This window comes from Scatophagus argus, chromosome 19 (genome assembly GCF_020382885.2).
Source record: "Scatophagus argus isolate fScaArg1 chromosome 19, fScaArg1.pri, whole genome shotgun sequence".
In the NCBI taxonomy this organism is placed as follows: Eukaryota; Metazoa; Chordata; class Actinopteri; family Scatophagidae; genus Scatophagus; species Scatophagus argus.
In genome coordinates this window covers 20,114,712-20,130,290 of record NC_058511.1, presented here as the reverse complement: position 1 = coordinate 20,130,290, position 15,579 = coordinate 20,114,712, and the positions used below count along the sequence as shown (strand labels likewise).

At 44.1% G+C, this 15,579-nt stretch overlaps 1 protein-coding gene across 2 annotated transcripts; it reads right to left on the bottom strand.

Annotated features, from left to right (window-relative positions):
• Positions 1-4,950: 4,950 nt before the first annotated feature.
• LOC124050081 (protein NLRC3-like) lies at positions 4,951-11,832 on the bottom strand. Of its 2 annotated transcripts, XM_046372197.1 has the most exons (8): positions 11,152-11,832; positions 10,627-10,705; positions 10,315-10,543; positions 8,451-10,236; positions 7,539-7,712; positions 7,254-7,427; positions 5,941-5,987; positions 4,951-5,705 (listed from the first exon to the last, which is right to left on the bottom strand). In XM_046372197.1, exons 1-8 carry the CDS (start codon positions 11,337-11,339, stop codon positions 5,152-5,154), a joined length of 3,231 nt encoding a protein of 1,076 aa, XP_046228153.1. In that variant the 5' UTR covers positions 11,340-11,832; the 3' UTR covers positions 4,951-5,151. The 2 variants fall into 2 exon arrangements, 1 of the variants encoding a protein (XP_046228153.1); XR_006841540.1 differs by lacking the exons at positions 4,951-5,705; positions 7,539-7,712; positions 8,451-10,236; ... (1 more) ...; positions 10,627-10,705; positions 11,152-11,832 and having other exon boundaries at positions 5,945-5,987; positions 6,306-7,268.
• Positions 11,833-15,579: the final 3,747 nt, after the last annotated feature.

The window sequence follows — 15,579 nt, the reverse complement described above, 5'->3', positions numbered from 1 at the left end:
GCCCTCTGGTCGTCTCCAGAGATGAGACCCACTAAGGTGGTGTCGTCTGCAGACTTAACGATGACGTCGTCTGTGTGGGTGGTGATACGGTCACAGGTGTACAGAGTGTAGAGCAGAGGACTCAGTACACAACCCTGTGGACAGCTGATGTTGAGGCTGAGGACTGTGGAGAGATCAGGCCCGACTCTGACTCTGTACACGGTCTGAGAGGAAGTCTCTGATCCAGCAGCAGGTGGTGGCTGGGAGTCCGACGTCCAGCAGCTTTTCCGTCAGTCTGTCCGGGAGTATAGTATTAAAGGCCGAGCTAAAGTCGACAAAGAGTGTATCAATAATATGTGATGAGATGATCTCACAGAGAAAACAAAAGCCTGGATTTATTCAGGTGAGGTTTCCTAAAGAACTGATCATTGAAAGTGGATCACACAGAGAGGTGTCATTAAATTAAACAGAGCAATTGTGATAAAACAGCCACGGTTAACTTAGAAAAATATATACTAGAAAAGATGGATAAAAAAATAATTTTTTTTCGATAAAATATATCTATTATTATTTACAATTTGTATGATTGTGTCCTCTGTTTGCTTTTTCTGTTGTTGTATTAGCTCAGCTACATTGTAAATGAGGCATCTCATTATACTTCAGAGTTTAAAACACATCCATTCATCCATTTTCTATACCGCTTATCCATCAGGGTCGCGGGGGAGCTGGAGCCTATCCCAGCTGACTACGGGCGAGAGGCGGGGTTCACCCTGGACTGGTCGCCAGTCAATCGCAGGGCCAACACACAAAGACAGACAACCACACACTCTCACACTCTCACTTAGGGGCAATGCAGAGCAGCCAGTTAACCTAATGTGCATGTTTTTGGTATTGTGGGAGGAAGCCGGAGAACCCGGAGAAAACCCACGCAGGCACAGCGAGAACATGCAAACTCCACATAGAAGGGCCCAGACTGGGATTTGAACCTGGAACCCTCTTGCTATGAGGCGACAGTGCTAACCACTGCACCACCGTGCTGCCCAGTTTAAAATACATAAATAAATAAATTACTCTGATGTCTTTGTCATTTACCAGACACATTAAATGTATTTGCACAAAGCCTGAATTTTACTCACTATCAGATCGGAAAGGGAATCGGTGGTATCGAACATCACTACTGCGGTCAAGCCAGGCTCCACAATGTTTTCAAGTGCCTCCATATACGAGACACTATGGTAACAGCGAGTTCAAACCGATTTCACAATAAAAGCATGTCCGAGTGTAACAGGTGTGTCTTTTCTCTAACAGTTTCCAATCAGGTGAGATGCGCAACCATTAACCCATATATATTCTGCATTGTGTTATGTTTTGTGTTGGTTGAAGGAAGGACCCGGACCAGGACCAGCTGCAGGTGGCTCTTTTAATGAAGGCAGGATGATGGATTTGTCTGTACAAATCAACGGAAAAACACATAAGGCTCCGCAACATGCAGTCTCCTTCACATAGCATACAGGTCTCAAGCTCCTCCTCTCAGCTTGCCTGGTGCGAACTGTAGTCATGTTTTGTTCATGAACGATTCGTTCAGTATGAACTAATCTTCTATATGACTTGGGAGTAATAAGTCCTCTCAGTGAGCGATTCGTTCATTTTCATGCAGTACCTTCTCTCGCTACATGACAGGCAGCTGCATAAGCTCAGTCAGCAGGACAGGAAACAGAAATGATTAGTTCACGACTCACTCAACTGTGCGTCCTCAGGCTGTGTGGCGAGTAGCAGGCACTACGGTTCGTTCACGGATCGTTCATACGGATCGTTCTTTTGTTCATTTGTCATGTGACAGCTGTAGCTCAGCTGCGGGGCTGTGGACTGAGAAACGAACATTGAAATGAATGATGTCTGATATCTGACGGTCATTCATTTGTCATGTGACATAAATTTGAGTCATATCATTTTAATTACGTTAAACTCCTTAACTTTAATAGTTCCTGTACTTCATCCACTCTGTTTTTCTGCTGCTCATGTTCAAAACTTTCTGCACAAATCTGTGTTCTCTGACATGTCGGGAGAAAAAGTAATCATTTAATGAGAATAATTTCTTTTGTTAAGTCTACCTGCCCTACACGAATCTGTGCATTACCCTGCTCTGCTGCTGCAGTATCCCCTTCAGTCTGTCTGACAGACACATAAACGTTTAGCATCGAATGAGAAAAGGAGGTGGAAACGCACCACAAATCCTCACAAAATGTTAACTTCAGAGCCTCTGATCAAGTGTAGCTCACACAGACCAAGTCTGCATCTCGGTTTAAAGACCACTTTGTCACACACTGTTTGTCACGTTCACACTTTTACAGTGCAAGAGGGGGTTCACTTGGTTACAGTCACGGCATATGGCGGTGTCGCATCAGCTGTGCGAATCTGATTCACGTCATGAGTTGACGTTATTATTGATACATTTATTTTCCACTGCCTGAGCTAATTGATGTTTGGCATGAAAGGGTGTGGAAAGTGGCAATTATTTGAGTCTCATGAGACAGCTTTTCGCCTCGTCACATTTTAATGTCGCACAGAGAGGGCTACTAGGAGTGACGTGATCCTGTGCCACAAATTGAGTGCTACTATCCTCCAAGTGACCATTGACCCATCCCCCACCCATCCCCATACATTTACATTAGGTGCCAGGTTAAATCAGAACAACCAGTGGCGGTCCTAATCTGAATGACGCCCTGGGCGAACAGCCCCTGTGGTGCGCCCCCCCCCACCAACCCAAAGAGAACATTGGGTGAAAAGTATATGTATAAACTTTATTCAGATAGAAATACAATAAAACAAACTAAACATTAACCAATTTAAAGTGCACAACCATAAATATATGCAAGATATATATTGTTTTTAAAGTGCTTTCTAAATAAAGCTGAACTGAACTGAACTGAAAGAAAATACACATTTCATATCACAAGCATAGAAAAGTACAACAAAGAAATAAAATAATTGAATATAAATAACAACAATAAAAAGTCAAAATACACAAATCCCATTAGGCCTGTGAATATTCTCATTCATCCAGGTCATGGTTATCTCAAGGAAATTCAATCGAATGCAACTGGACTTAGTTATTTGTCTTTGAAGATGTTTCACCTCTCATCCAAGAGGCTTCATCAGTTCCTGCTCGCTTGACTAGGCTGGGACTAGTCCAACTAGCTGGTGTGGAGACCCAGGTATTTAACCTCTGTGGAGGCATTCACATGACCAGTGGTGTCATAAGCTCGTTTAGTGTTCCATTGTGACAAACGACAGTCGTTGAGACAGTCGTTTAGAAATTAGAAAAACCATCTCTCAACAGAGGAGGAGGTCTGCGACACCACCTATCTCCAATTTACAATGCTGCCCTTTCATCTCTTCCCAGGAGATTCCACAACTTAGCCTCTAAGGAAAACTGCCATTCACAAAGGACCCCATGTGACTCTAACGACTGTCGTTACAACACAACAGAGCAGTAACGAAGTCGAAACCAACTTTACCATCCCCAACGACTGTCTCAACGACTGTCGTTTGTCACAATGGAACACTAAACGAGCTTATGACACCACTGGCCATGTGAATGCCTCCACAGAGGTTAAATACCTGGGTCTCCACACCAGCTAGTTGGACTAGTCCCAGCCTAGTCAAGCGAGCATGAACTGATGAAGCCTCTTGGATGAGAGGTGAAACGTCTTCAAAGACAAATAACTAAGTCCAGTTGCATTCGATTGAATTTCCTTGAGAAATCCCATTAGGAAAAAAGAAATCTGATGCCACCTAACTTGGCGCCAATAATTAATTGATTATTTATATATTTTTTTATCCTTTTTTTGCGGGGGGCGTGGCGGGATTTCTCACATGCGGACCCCGGCAAAGTACCGCCCACTACTGCTTCCCCTTGGGTTAACGCGGCCAATGAGGTGCGCTCGTTATGTGTTTGTTTACGTTCTGTATGTAAGGCTTGAATATGCTAATTTGTTAGCTCATTTGAGACCACAGACTGTGGATCTAACAGCGCCTCTGGGATGAAGACTAAATTCTATTTCTCAGCTGTGCTTTTCAAAAGTTCCCACTTTGTAAGGTTGTGAAGTTTTGAGTCTTCAACCCACCAGACTTGGACCTGCCAGGTGTCTCACTTGTTGTGTCCATCACCTGTGCTGACAGGCTGACACCAGCAGGGGGAGACATTACATCAGGCATACATTCAACCAACAGCTGCGACAAGTAGAGAAGAACAATAAAATAATCTTCATGTTCCGTCATGTCTCAGTCTTCATTTGTGTTCTTAATATCTGCAGTACCAGCAGTGCAAACTGACCTGGCAGCAAAGCAGCACAACAATTAAAACATCATCCAAAGTGCCAGCAGTCAGCTGAAGCTCTGAGGAGACAACTGCTGGTCCATCTGCTGGCTCAGAGTGGACGAGGACCAGTTCATTGGATTGGACTCCCTGCTCCTCCACCCTCCACTTTCCCTCTGCTCTCCAAGTGGCCTCTGTGTGACGGATGCTGTTCTGTAGTACCAGGGCCTGAGGGGAAGTGGAGCAACTACAGACACACAGCGACTGACTCCACTGCAACACTACACTTCCTGTTACATCACCCAAAGAATGATGGGAAGTGTAGTGCTAAAAACGTCTCATTCAGCCCAAATTTAAGACAAACAGCAGAAGTGAAGAAGAAAGACAAAATGCATGAAAATGAACATTTTGATTTTTTTTTTTTTTTTTTACAATATGAGTTGATTTTTGACAGAAGTGTCAGAATGTCTCATCAACATGTTTCTTATATCCCTGGAACACTGACACTCACCTCCATCCATTCATATACACAGATTTACTGTGGAAATGACTCTGAAGGATTTCTGACAGCTTTCAACCTTCCCAGGATCAATTACACACCAATAACATCAACATTAATATCAAAGTGATCAGGAAAAAATCTTTAGATGATGTGAGAGTCTGGAACCTGATTTTATTGGATAAAAATGCTTATTTATGTGAGAAATCAGTTCAGATTGTAAAGTACAGAAAACATCAAACTAAAATCTTTGTTACAAAACCTGAATGAAAACAGATTTAAAAGGATTACAAGTTATTTCAAACTGTGTGTGTGTGTGTGTGTGTGTTTCTCTAACAGGAGGAGACTCTCCCTCCTACACTGAACACAGAGACACTGAGGAGAAACTGAACGACCAGAACCCGAATCCAGCATAAAGAGGTTTAGTGAATGTGGTGTTGAAGGTGTGGAGGTGGATCAGTGTGTCAGAGGAGACTCTGTAGAAGGACAGAGTGCCAGCAGGACAGTCCACATACACTGCAACTCTGTGAGAGACAGAGGAGGAGGAGGAGGAGGAGGAGGAGGAGTGGAGGTATGTTCTTCTGTTATTGTGCCTGACAGAGAAACCAACATCAGAGCAGCTCAGACTCCAGGACTGATTATTCCATCCAAACACACAGTCATCAGTGTTTCCTTTCCTTCTGATTCCTCTGTAAGTCACTGATATATCAACTCCTCCAGTCCACTCGACCTCCCAGTAGCAGCGACCAGTCAGACCAGTTCTACACAGCAGCTGAGGCCAGCAGTCAAACCTCTCTGGATGATCAGGATGAGGCTGCTCCTCTCTCACTGCTGTCACCTTCCTGTTGTTGTCAGACAGTTTGAGGTTTGTGTTTACTGTGTTTGTGTCCACTGTGAGTTCACAGGCATCTGATGGAGAGAACAAGACACAATACAGCAGCAGTTTATCATCTAACACACCTGATGGCTTCATTTGTTGCTTCATTAACAGACTGACTGTTCATTAGATCAAAACTTCACAGTGACTCATCTTGTTGGATCTTCTATCAAACTGAGAGCTGAATGCAGATACACAAGCTTTAGACTGAAACTACTTTAACATGTGCTGCCTTGTTTTCATCAATCAAAGTCAACACACACTTACACTTCCTCAGACCAGGTTTCAGCCTCTGCTGTCCACCATGTTCCACCCTGGAGGAAGAAACAAAGTCAGAATGAACCTTCAGAAGCTTCCTCATCAATGATCTTCATCAACCTTCACTCAGATCCACCATGAAGACAAAACAGCTGCATTTAGAAAACACATTTCATACACAGACTCAGTTCAACTCGACATCAAACATTCAGAAGAAAACAACAAGAGAAGAAGAAACCAGCTGACATCCACTTTTCTGACTGTGACTCACATGTGATGAAGCTCCCAAACTGTGATTCATGATGCACACAAACCTGCTAAATATGTGTTTTTCTGATAGATCGATTGTTCTCTGACCTTCAGTTCGAGCTCACGTTTGATTCGTTTCCTGATTGATCAGCAATTGAAGAAAGTTTGATCTGGCCTGTCAGGAGCTTCCAGAGTCCACACTGAAACACCAAAGCCACTGAGCGCCGTCAGTCTCCAGCTGGTCTGCGCTCGCCTTTAGTCATCTTTCCAGTGGAAAAGAAATGCTGAGACACAGCAGTGAAGACACTGAAGGACAGATTTGACTGTGAGGACATCAGGCAGAACCTTCAGAGCCTTTTGATGTGCTGGAAGAACCTTAGAGATGGTCAGCTTCTGCTTCGTGGCCTCTCCATCCATTTGTGTGGCCCAAAGAGCAGCACAGGCAACACTGTGTGAGCTCCATGTCTGCCTGTGCATCATCTCCTTCATAACTCACATCAGGTCTTCAATGAACTACTGGAGGAGAGCAGATCCACTTCCTGATATGCATGTTCACTGTTGTGTATTTAGATCAACAGCCTCCAGCTGCTGGGATGCAGTCAGAGTCCTTGTTGCAGAACCTGACTGAACTCTGATTATCTGCTTTGTTTTATGTCACCAGTGATGGAAAGAAGAGATTTTATACAAACAAAATAAATCTTTTTTATTTTGCAATTTTTGTTTCACAACAGGAAATCAACTGAAACGAAGGTACACGGATTGTCAAGACTGAACCTTGAACCTCTTGAGGATTCTGCATGATGGTTCATCAACACTTTATATTATTTCATTCGTAAATCTTTTTTGACTGTATTTGTCACAGAGTGTGTGTGGTGGCCAGTAAATGATGGACAGCAGATCCTGGTGTGATATTAGTTAGGAGGTCAGTCTCAGTGGGGACAGGGACTCTCAGCACATCAGTTACTGTCTTCACTGTTATCAGCAGTGCTGCTGGTCCACACTGTGAACCAACAGTCCTCAGCTTGTCACTGTGACAGACAAACTGTGTGTGAGCTCCTGTTGTCTGTTCATACCTGAGAGTGTCCAGTCTCCAGTGTGGATCCTCCAGTCCAGCAGACAGCAGCTCCACTCCTGAGTCTCCTGGATGATTGTAGCTCAGGTCCAGCTCTCTCAGATGGGAGGGGTTGGATCTCAGAGCTGAGGCCAGAGAAGTACAGCCTTCCTGTGTGATCATACAGCCTGACAACCTGGACACACACACACACAAACAGATTGGTGGCTATCATCAGTGACATCAGCATGTATATGTCCAACAAAACTGACATGGACATCTGTTGCATCAGAAGCAGAATCCTGACCTGAGAGTCTCCAGCTGACACTTTGGACTCTTCAGTCCAGCAGACAGCAGCTTCACTCCTGAATCCTGCAGGTCGTTGTTACTCAGGTCCAGCTCTCTCAGACTAGAGGACTGGGAGCTGAGAACTGAGGACAGAGCTTCACAGCTTCTCTCTGACAGATTACAGCCACTCAGCCTAAACAAAACATACAGGACATATAAGAAAACATTTCATTGTATATTTGATATGACTCACACTGGAAGTTATTTGAGTAATAAAATGACAGCAAAAATATAAAAGTATAAAACAGTTATGGGTCACCCTTCACAAGTTAATTCATCTCACTCCTGTGGAGGGTCAGCGAAAGTGAAGAAACAGTTTATGTCACGTTGAAGTTTCAGTTAGTTTTCACTTTTATTTTCTAGTTTGTCTCCTCTTGTGTCTTGTTTAGCTTGTCATTTCCTGTCTTTGTCTGTTTTCCCTCCTTTTTGACAGTTTCCTCCTCCCTGATTAGTTTCACCTGTGTCTCGTTACATCACCTATATACACCTGTGCTGTCCTTGTGTTTGTTGTGGATTTGCTGTGTTTCTCTGAGTTCCCTGGCAAACCCTACGTTCTCTGTTTTCCGGTGGTCTCAGTGTTGCTTATGGTTTCTGGATCTTCTTTGTTTGGACCATTTTTACCAGGACTCACAGTCGCCTTTTGTTTGCCTGCTTCTGTTTCATTAAAGTTCCTTTTGTTCACCTCAACTCTGGTGTCAGGGTCTGCACTTTGGGTCCTGATCTTTGATGTGATTCTAACACTTTGCAGGTTTTTCAACTGATCAACCTATCAACTACATTTTTCGAGTCTTATTTGACCAAAACACATATTATTTGAGAACAACCCGTCACATGTGATCCAGTCAGAATCTGCAGTTCTGTGTTCACTTACAGAGCTTTGTTGGAGGCTTTGACCACTGGCAGCAGCCTCAGAAGAGCCTCCTCTGAAGCAGAGTATTTCTTCAGGTCAAACACGTCCAGATCTTCTTCTGATGACAGTAAGATGAAGACCAGAGCTGACCACTGAGCAGGAGACAGTTTATCTGTGGAGAGACTTCCTGACCTCAGGGACTGTTGGATCTCCTCCACCAGAGAACCATCATTCAGTTCATTCAGACAGTGGAACAGATTGATGCTCCTCTCTGGAGACAGATTCTCACTGAGCTTCTTCTTGATGTACCTGACTGTTTTCTGTTTGGTCTGTGAGATACTTCCTGTGTGTTTCATCAGACCTCGTAGGAGAGTCTCATTGGTCTGAAGTGAAAGACCCAGGAGGAAGCGGAGGAACAAGTCCAGGTGTCCATTTGGACTCTGCAAAGCCTCATCCACAGCACTCTGGTACAGATGAGTTTGTTCCTGTTTGTTTCTGAAGGATGACGGTTTTCCTGACATAAGATTGACACCAGATTTGTTGAATGTCTGGTGGACATGAAGAGCAGCCAGAAACTCCTGAACACTCAGATGGATGAAGCAGAACACCTTGTCCTGGTACAGTCCTCTCTCCTCTTTAAAGATCTGGGTGAACACTCCTGAGTACACTGAGGCTGCTCTGATATCGATGCCACAGTCTGTCAGGTCTGATTCATAGAAGATCAGGTTTCCTTTCTGCAGCTGCTGAAAAGCCAGTTTTCCCAGAGACTTAATCATCTTCCTGCTGTCTGGACTCCACTGTGGATCTGTAACAGCTCCTCCATCATACTTGATGTTCTTCACTTTGTACTGAACCACCAGGAAGTGGATGTACATCTCAGTCAGGGTCTTGGGCAGCTCTCCTCCCTCTCTGGTCTTCAACACATCCTCCAGAACTGTAGCAGTGATCCAGCAGAAGACTGGGATGTGGCACATGATGTGGAGGCTTCGTGATGTCTTGATGTGGGAGATGATTCTGCTGGCCTGCTCCTCATCTCTGGATCTCTTCCTGAAGTACTCCTCCTTCTGTGGGTCAGTGAACCCTCTCACCTCTGTCACCATGTCAACACACTCAGGAGGGATCTGATTGGCTGCTGCAGGTCGTGTGGTTATCCAGAGGCGAGCAGAGGGAAGCAGATTCCCCCTGATGAGGTTTGTCAGCAGCACATCCACTGAGGTGGACTCTGTGACATCAGTCAGGATCTCATTGTAGTGGAAGTCCAGAGGAAGTCGACACTCATCCAGACCGTCAAAGATGAACACAACCTGGAACTTCTCAAACTTGCAGATTCCTGCTTCTTTGGTTTCAGTGAAGAAGTCATGAACAAGTTCCACCAAGCTGAACCTTTTCTCTCTCAGCACATTCAGCTCTCTGAAAGTGAATGGAAATGTGAAGTGGACGTCCTGGTTGGCTTTGTCTTCAGCCCAGTCCAGAGTGAACTTCTGTGTTAAGACTGTTTTCCCAATGCCAGCCACTCCCTTTGTCATCACTGTTCTGATTGGTCCATCTCTTCCAGGTGAGGCTTTAAAGATGTCTTCTTGTCTGATTGTTGTTTCTGGTCTTGTGGTTTTCCTGGATGTTGTTTCAATCTGTCTGACCTCATGTTCTTCATTGACCTCTGCAGTCCCTCCCTCTGTGATGTAGAGCTCTGTGTAGATCTGATTCAGGAGGGTCGGGTTTCCTGCTTTAGCAATCCCCTCAAACACACACTCAGACTTCTTCTTCAGCTCAGATTGGAGCTGACGTCGACAAACTGGAGCAACAGTTCCTGAATGAAAACACAACAAATCAGTGAGTGGATGTTGGTGTTAATGTGAGAAAAGTGGAGTGTGGAAAATCCTCTTACTGCTGTGCAGACGGTCAGCCAGCTCCTCCTGCTTCATTCTCCTCAGGAAGTGCAGTGTGATCTTCAGAAATGCATCTCTGCTGCTGCTCCTCTGCTCTTCATCCTCACCATCCAACACCTCCTCATGCTCACTCTGCCTCTCTAAGCTTTCTGAGTAATCTGGACTCAGAACCTTCTGGATCTTCTTCAGCTCGTTCTTCACAAAAGTCACAACGTTCTCCTCAAGATGCTGGAAAAGAATAAAACAAAGATAAAAATTGTGTTGATTTGATTTGGAGCTGAGCTAAAAGTTGTTGTTGGACATTTACACACCATGAATATGGAGTCCAGGTCTGCTGGATTCTGCTGGACAGACTGACCACCGAGAACATCTGACTGTTGCTGCTGAACTCTGTGGAGAAAACAGGACGTGTGATGATTACACACATTTTAGCACTTGTTGCTTTTCAAGGATCAGCTGATCCAGTTTTCTGGCACCAATGAGGCCCCCTTCAGGTTGGTCTAAGAAGCAGCTCACTGTCACCTGCTGACAAAGTGTTTGGTTGGTCAAAACATAAGTTTCAGCCAAACTTCCTGGAAAGCTGATGTGTTTCTGTGGACTAAATCTCCTGCTTACAGAAAAGTGAAAAAGCTACAGGAAACAAAATGAGTTTGAAAAACCTTTGCTGGAATCAGCAGACTGAGACCACCGAGCAGCTGCCTTACAGTCACTTTGTAATGTCAAATCTGGAGCCAGTGGGGTCTGAAAGCTGAGACCAACTGGTAGATCTTTTTGTGGACTGACTTGATAGAAGGAGAAGCTGCAGAACATCAAACTCATCTGCTTTAAACTCTTACCTTCCTTCAGCAGAGTCGTGTCCACCTCTGAACTTAAGAGGTTCAAACATGGACCCGTCACTCTTCATGGACACACGGCTGGGTACAGGAGAGTCTGCTGTCTGCTGGTCCACACTGATAGAAACACACAGACAAACTAATGCGCCTCTCAAAGCTTCACTTTGATGGTCAAGCTGGAGACAAAACATTCAAAGCTCTGCCGACTCCTGGAGATGTGAGCATCTCAGTGAAGGTCAGAGAGAGGAAGAGGAGGGAACAGGAGCTCTCCAGGGAGACATGACAAAGGCAGGAGGACAGCAGGACAGGAGGGGACGCTCCTCTGTCTCATGAGGATTTGCAAGCCTTCATGCAGGACTGAGGGGACAGTTAATGTGCTCGTCAGCAAACAGCATTTTGACTTCAGTGTGAATGTGATGACGACACACTGGAAGCCTCCCTTTGCTTTCTGATGTGGACTCTAACTGACCCTGATGTCATGTACCTCAAATGAACAGCCTGAAGGAGTCAACAGTCCAGATGTGCTATTGGCTGATTTCAATTGTTCAGCCCAGCTCTGTAGTGAGAGTGAACAACAAACTGCTCTGAATCTTTGAAACTGAAAAAAGCTGCTGGAAAATAAAATCCAACCTCGTCTATTTTGTTCAAGTCAAGTCAAGTCAACTTTATTTGTATAGCCCATTTTTACAAGCAGTTTGTCTCAAAGGGCTTAACATAACATCAGCAACATCCTCTGCCCTTCGACCCTCACATCGACTAAGGAAAAACTCCCAGAAAAACCTTTAACAGGAAAAAATGGAAGAAACCTCAGGGTGAGCAACAGAGGAGGGATCCCTCACCCAGGACGGGCAGACGTGCAATGGATGTTGTACAGGCAGGAAAGCAATTTGCAACATGAGAAATGACATTACTAAAAAGATAAGCAAAACAAAATCTCAACTGTTTTAGTTTCACTTTTTGCTACCACCTCAATGATTTTAACATTTCACAAGTTATAAGAAAATTATAGTAATGAAAATTATAATGAACTGCTGTAACATTCATGTATTCTTTTTTTATGTGACGTTGAGAATCACTATCCTATCAGTTCGATTTCGGCCCGTGGGGAGAACCACCCCGCCCATAGTCGGTACATAGAGGAATGACAGGCAGATGTCAACAATACACATTGGGTTGGTCATAGAGCCGGCTACAGTTCAACTTGAAGATCTGGATGGAGAGATACCTGCAGAAAGATACAGAGAGAGAGAGAGAGAGAGAGGGAGGGAGAGACACAAGACTACGAGGAGCACTGGACACACAGTTAGTGACATAAAATAATGAACTGCATGTTAATCTGACGAGGGGAGAGGATAGAAGAGGAAAAGGAGGAGGGGAAACTGCTTGGTGGATCATGTTTGTGTCCCCCGGCAGCATAGGCCTATAGCAGCTTAGCTATGATAGAGATTTAAAGATTAACAGTTAGTCAGACCTACCTACCTACCTGCCACCTCTACCTGTGGCTATATATCATGAGGTGAGTGAAACTATGCCTACCAGCCCTACACACTTTATTTGGTGCTAACTATATGCTTTACTAAACAGAAAGGTTTTAAGTTTAGTCTTAAAAGTGGAGGTGGTGTCTGCCTGTCAAACCCAGATTGGCAACTGGTTCCACAGCAGGGCTGCATGATAGCTAAAGGCTCGTCCTCCCGTTCTACTTTTATGAATTCTGGGAACTGTAAGTAAACCTGCACTCTGTGATCTGAGTGTTCTATTGGGGGGGGGGTTCACTTGATGAGTTGATTAGAAGGAACAATCAAAGTGAAGGGACAGCATGTGGAGGGGCAGAACAAATCCATGATGGTCTCTACCTGCTCTCATGCAGCTCCTGAGTAAATATGAAGAAATATGAAGTCAATGAAGAAGAATCTGAAGCAGCCAGGATCACAGGAAGTTATGGGAAAGTTCCTGCTAACTGGGACTGTGTTGACTTACTGAGTCTCTGAAGGAAGTCGTCCTTTAAACAATATTGGTGGACGCATGGACCTGTCACTCTTCATGGACACACAGCTGGGTTCAGGTTCAGGACAGTCTGGTCTCTGCTGCTGCTCGGGGCTTCAACACAACACACACAGAGCTTTGAGTGTGAATAATGATGGTGGAGTGATGTGAGTGCTGAGCTGTGACATGGAGAAGAGTCATGGACAGTTAGAGATCCTCATCTCACCTCTGAGCTTTGGTCTGGCTGTCATGTTCCCCACACAGAGTGGTTTTAGAGGGAGGGACTCCCTCCTCTGTCTCCTCACACTGATTCATAGCAGAGCCCACACCTTCACACAAACACAACAACATGCTGTCACACAGTGTTGATCAGCAGTCCCCTCAGCCACATGACAAACATCCAGAGCTGTGATTGGACGAAACACAAAGCTGACAGCTGACATGACATCGTAGAAATGCTGACACTCTGAGCTGCACTTTAATCTCTACTCGAAGATTTGTTGGACTTTCAGGCTCTTTAATGATTCAAGTTGAATGGTGCCAGTTTAAAACACGGACAGATTGCAGTGCGTCTCTACTCTCATTTTTACGGTAATGAACGTGACCTCCTTTACGTATTTTTTCCCGAACAAACAAAGTGTGAGAATAAACAAGCTTTCCCACTGACTCCTGACTGTTAGCAGCTGTTAGCATCACAGCTGAAGCCGCTTTTCACTCTTTCAAACGTCTTCTGCTAAAAAGCACAAGAGCCGAGCGGTCGATCGTGTCGGCCGACAGACTCGACTCCTGCCACACATTCAAACACTTTGGACTCTGAGGATCGAGTCAAAGTAACGGAAGGCACCTCAAGGAAATTCAATCGAATGCAACTGGACTTCCATCCAGGTATTTAACCACTGGTCATGTGAATGCCTCCACAGAGGTTAAATACCTGGGTCTCCACACCAGCTAGTTGGACTAGTCCCAGCCTAGTCAAGCGAGCATGAACTGATGAAGCCTCTTGGATGAGAGGTGAAACGTCTTCAAAGACAAATAACTAAGTCCAGTTGCATTCGATTGAATTTCCTTGAGATAACCATGACCTGGATGAATGAGAATATTCACAGGCTAACGGAAGGCACAAACAGTCACATAACACGAGTCATTAGAGAACAACAGAGAGAAAAACACACGTTTACCTTTGAGTGCGGAGCCACTAAATAATCTGCATCAGCAGCTGAGAGGAAGTGAAAGTAACAAAAACGCGCGTTCATATACGAGACACTTTGGAAATAGCGAGTTCGAACCGATTTCACAATAAAAGCATGTCCGGGAAACTTGGAAAAGTTACATTCAGTTATTAAATCAAAATTTCTTTCAGCTAATCATACAATAATACATGATTCCATCAATATAACAAACAAATGAATGAATGAATAAATAAATCAAGGTAAATAAAATGTAAACACAATGAATATGAATAATAAATATATCATCAAATTTGTTCTCTGAATTCAGAGTGCTATTTCAAGGAAACTTCCTGTTGCCACTTGTAACTGAGTCAGTTTAAGTTAAGTTCATAAATAGTTTTGAGTTTAAAAATAATCATTTATGTTTGGTTATTTTTTTCCTTGTTAATGAACATGACTATCAAACTAATGTAGTTTGTCTCCGCGGGGGGTCGGGTTATTATTACCTGCACTCGGGAGACTCACCTTGAGAAAGAGACTTTACTGGCGTCAGTGAAGATGTTTGTTGTCGTCACGTTGCTGCAGTATGACAGAAGATGTGGTTAAGAAGGACTGAAAGACTTGAAGTTTTCTTCGTACCAACGCGGCCAATGAGGTGCGCTCGTTATGTGTTTGTTTACGTTCTGTAAGTGAGGCCTGAATATGCTAATTTGTTAGCTCATTTGAATATTAGTAACGTAACGACCTGTTTGCATTTCGGTAATATAACTTACAAGTTGAGTTTATTCTCTTATTTGTTTGTAACATTGTTGAATGCTTATTCTCTGTGAGAATGTTTTCTATTGTTTAACTCAGCTTGTGTTTTTGTGTATTTTATTTATTTAGTCCTCACGGCTTGACGGACTGATGACGTATCGTGACGTATCGGCATGTGGCAACTGCATGTTGAGGACGCAGATAAAAGCCTGGAACCAAAGACCGCTTTGTGCTCGTGATTAAACTGGAGGGGACTCACACCACTGACCAGTTTCACTTCAGGATGATAGCAGACCACACCACGGTGTTTCACAATGAGTTTCAGGACGTTCTGCATTTCAAAATAAAGGCCATCCAAAATCCCACATGTCAACTAGTTTTTACTCTGTTTTCAGAGTGTAATTAAAAGGAAACCTTCTGTTGCCACTGACCAGTTTCACTTCAGGATGATAGCAGACCACACCACGGTGTTTCACAATGAGTTTCAGGACGTTCTGATGTAGCATTTCAAAATAAAGGCCAT

Coding starts and splice junctions, on each gene's coding strand:
- LOC124050081 (XM_046372197.1), bottom strand. CDS start 11,339: ATGTTTTGTCTCCAGCTTGACCATCAAAGTGAAGCTTTGAGAGGCGCA. Junction 10,706..11,151: donor CACGACTCTGCTGAAGGAAG/GTAAGAGTTTAA, acceptor TTTTCTCCACAG/AGTTCAGCAGCAACAGTCAG. Junction 7,713..8,450: donor AAAGCCTCCAACAAAGCTCT/GTAAGTGAACAC, acceptor TGTTTTGTTTAG/GCTGAGTGGCTGTAATCTGT.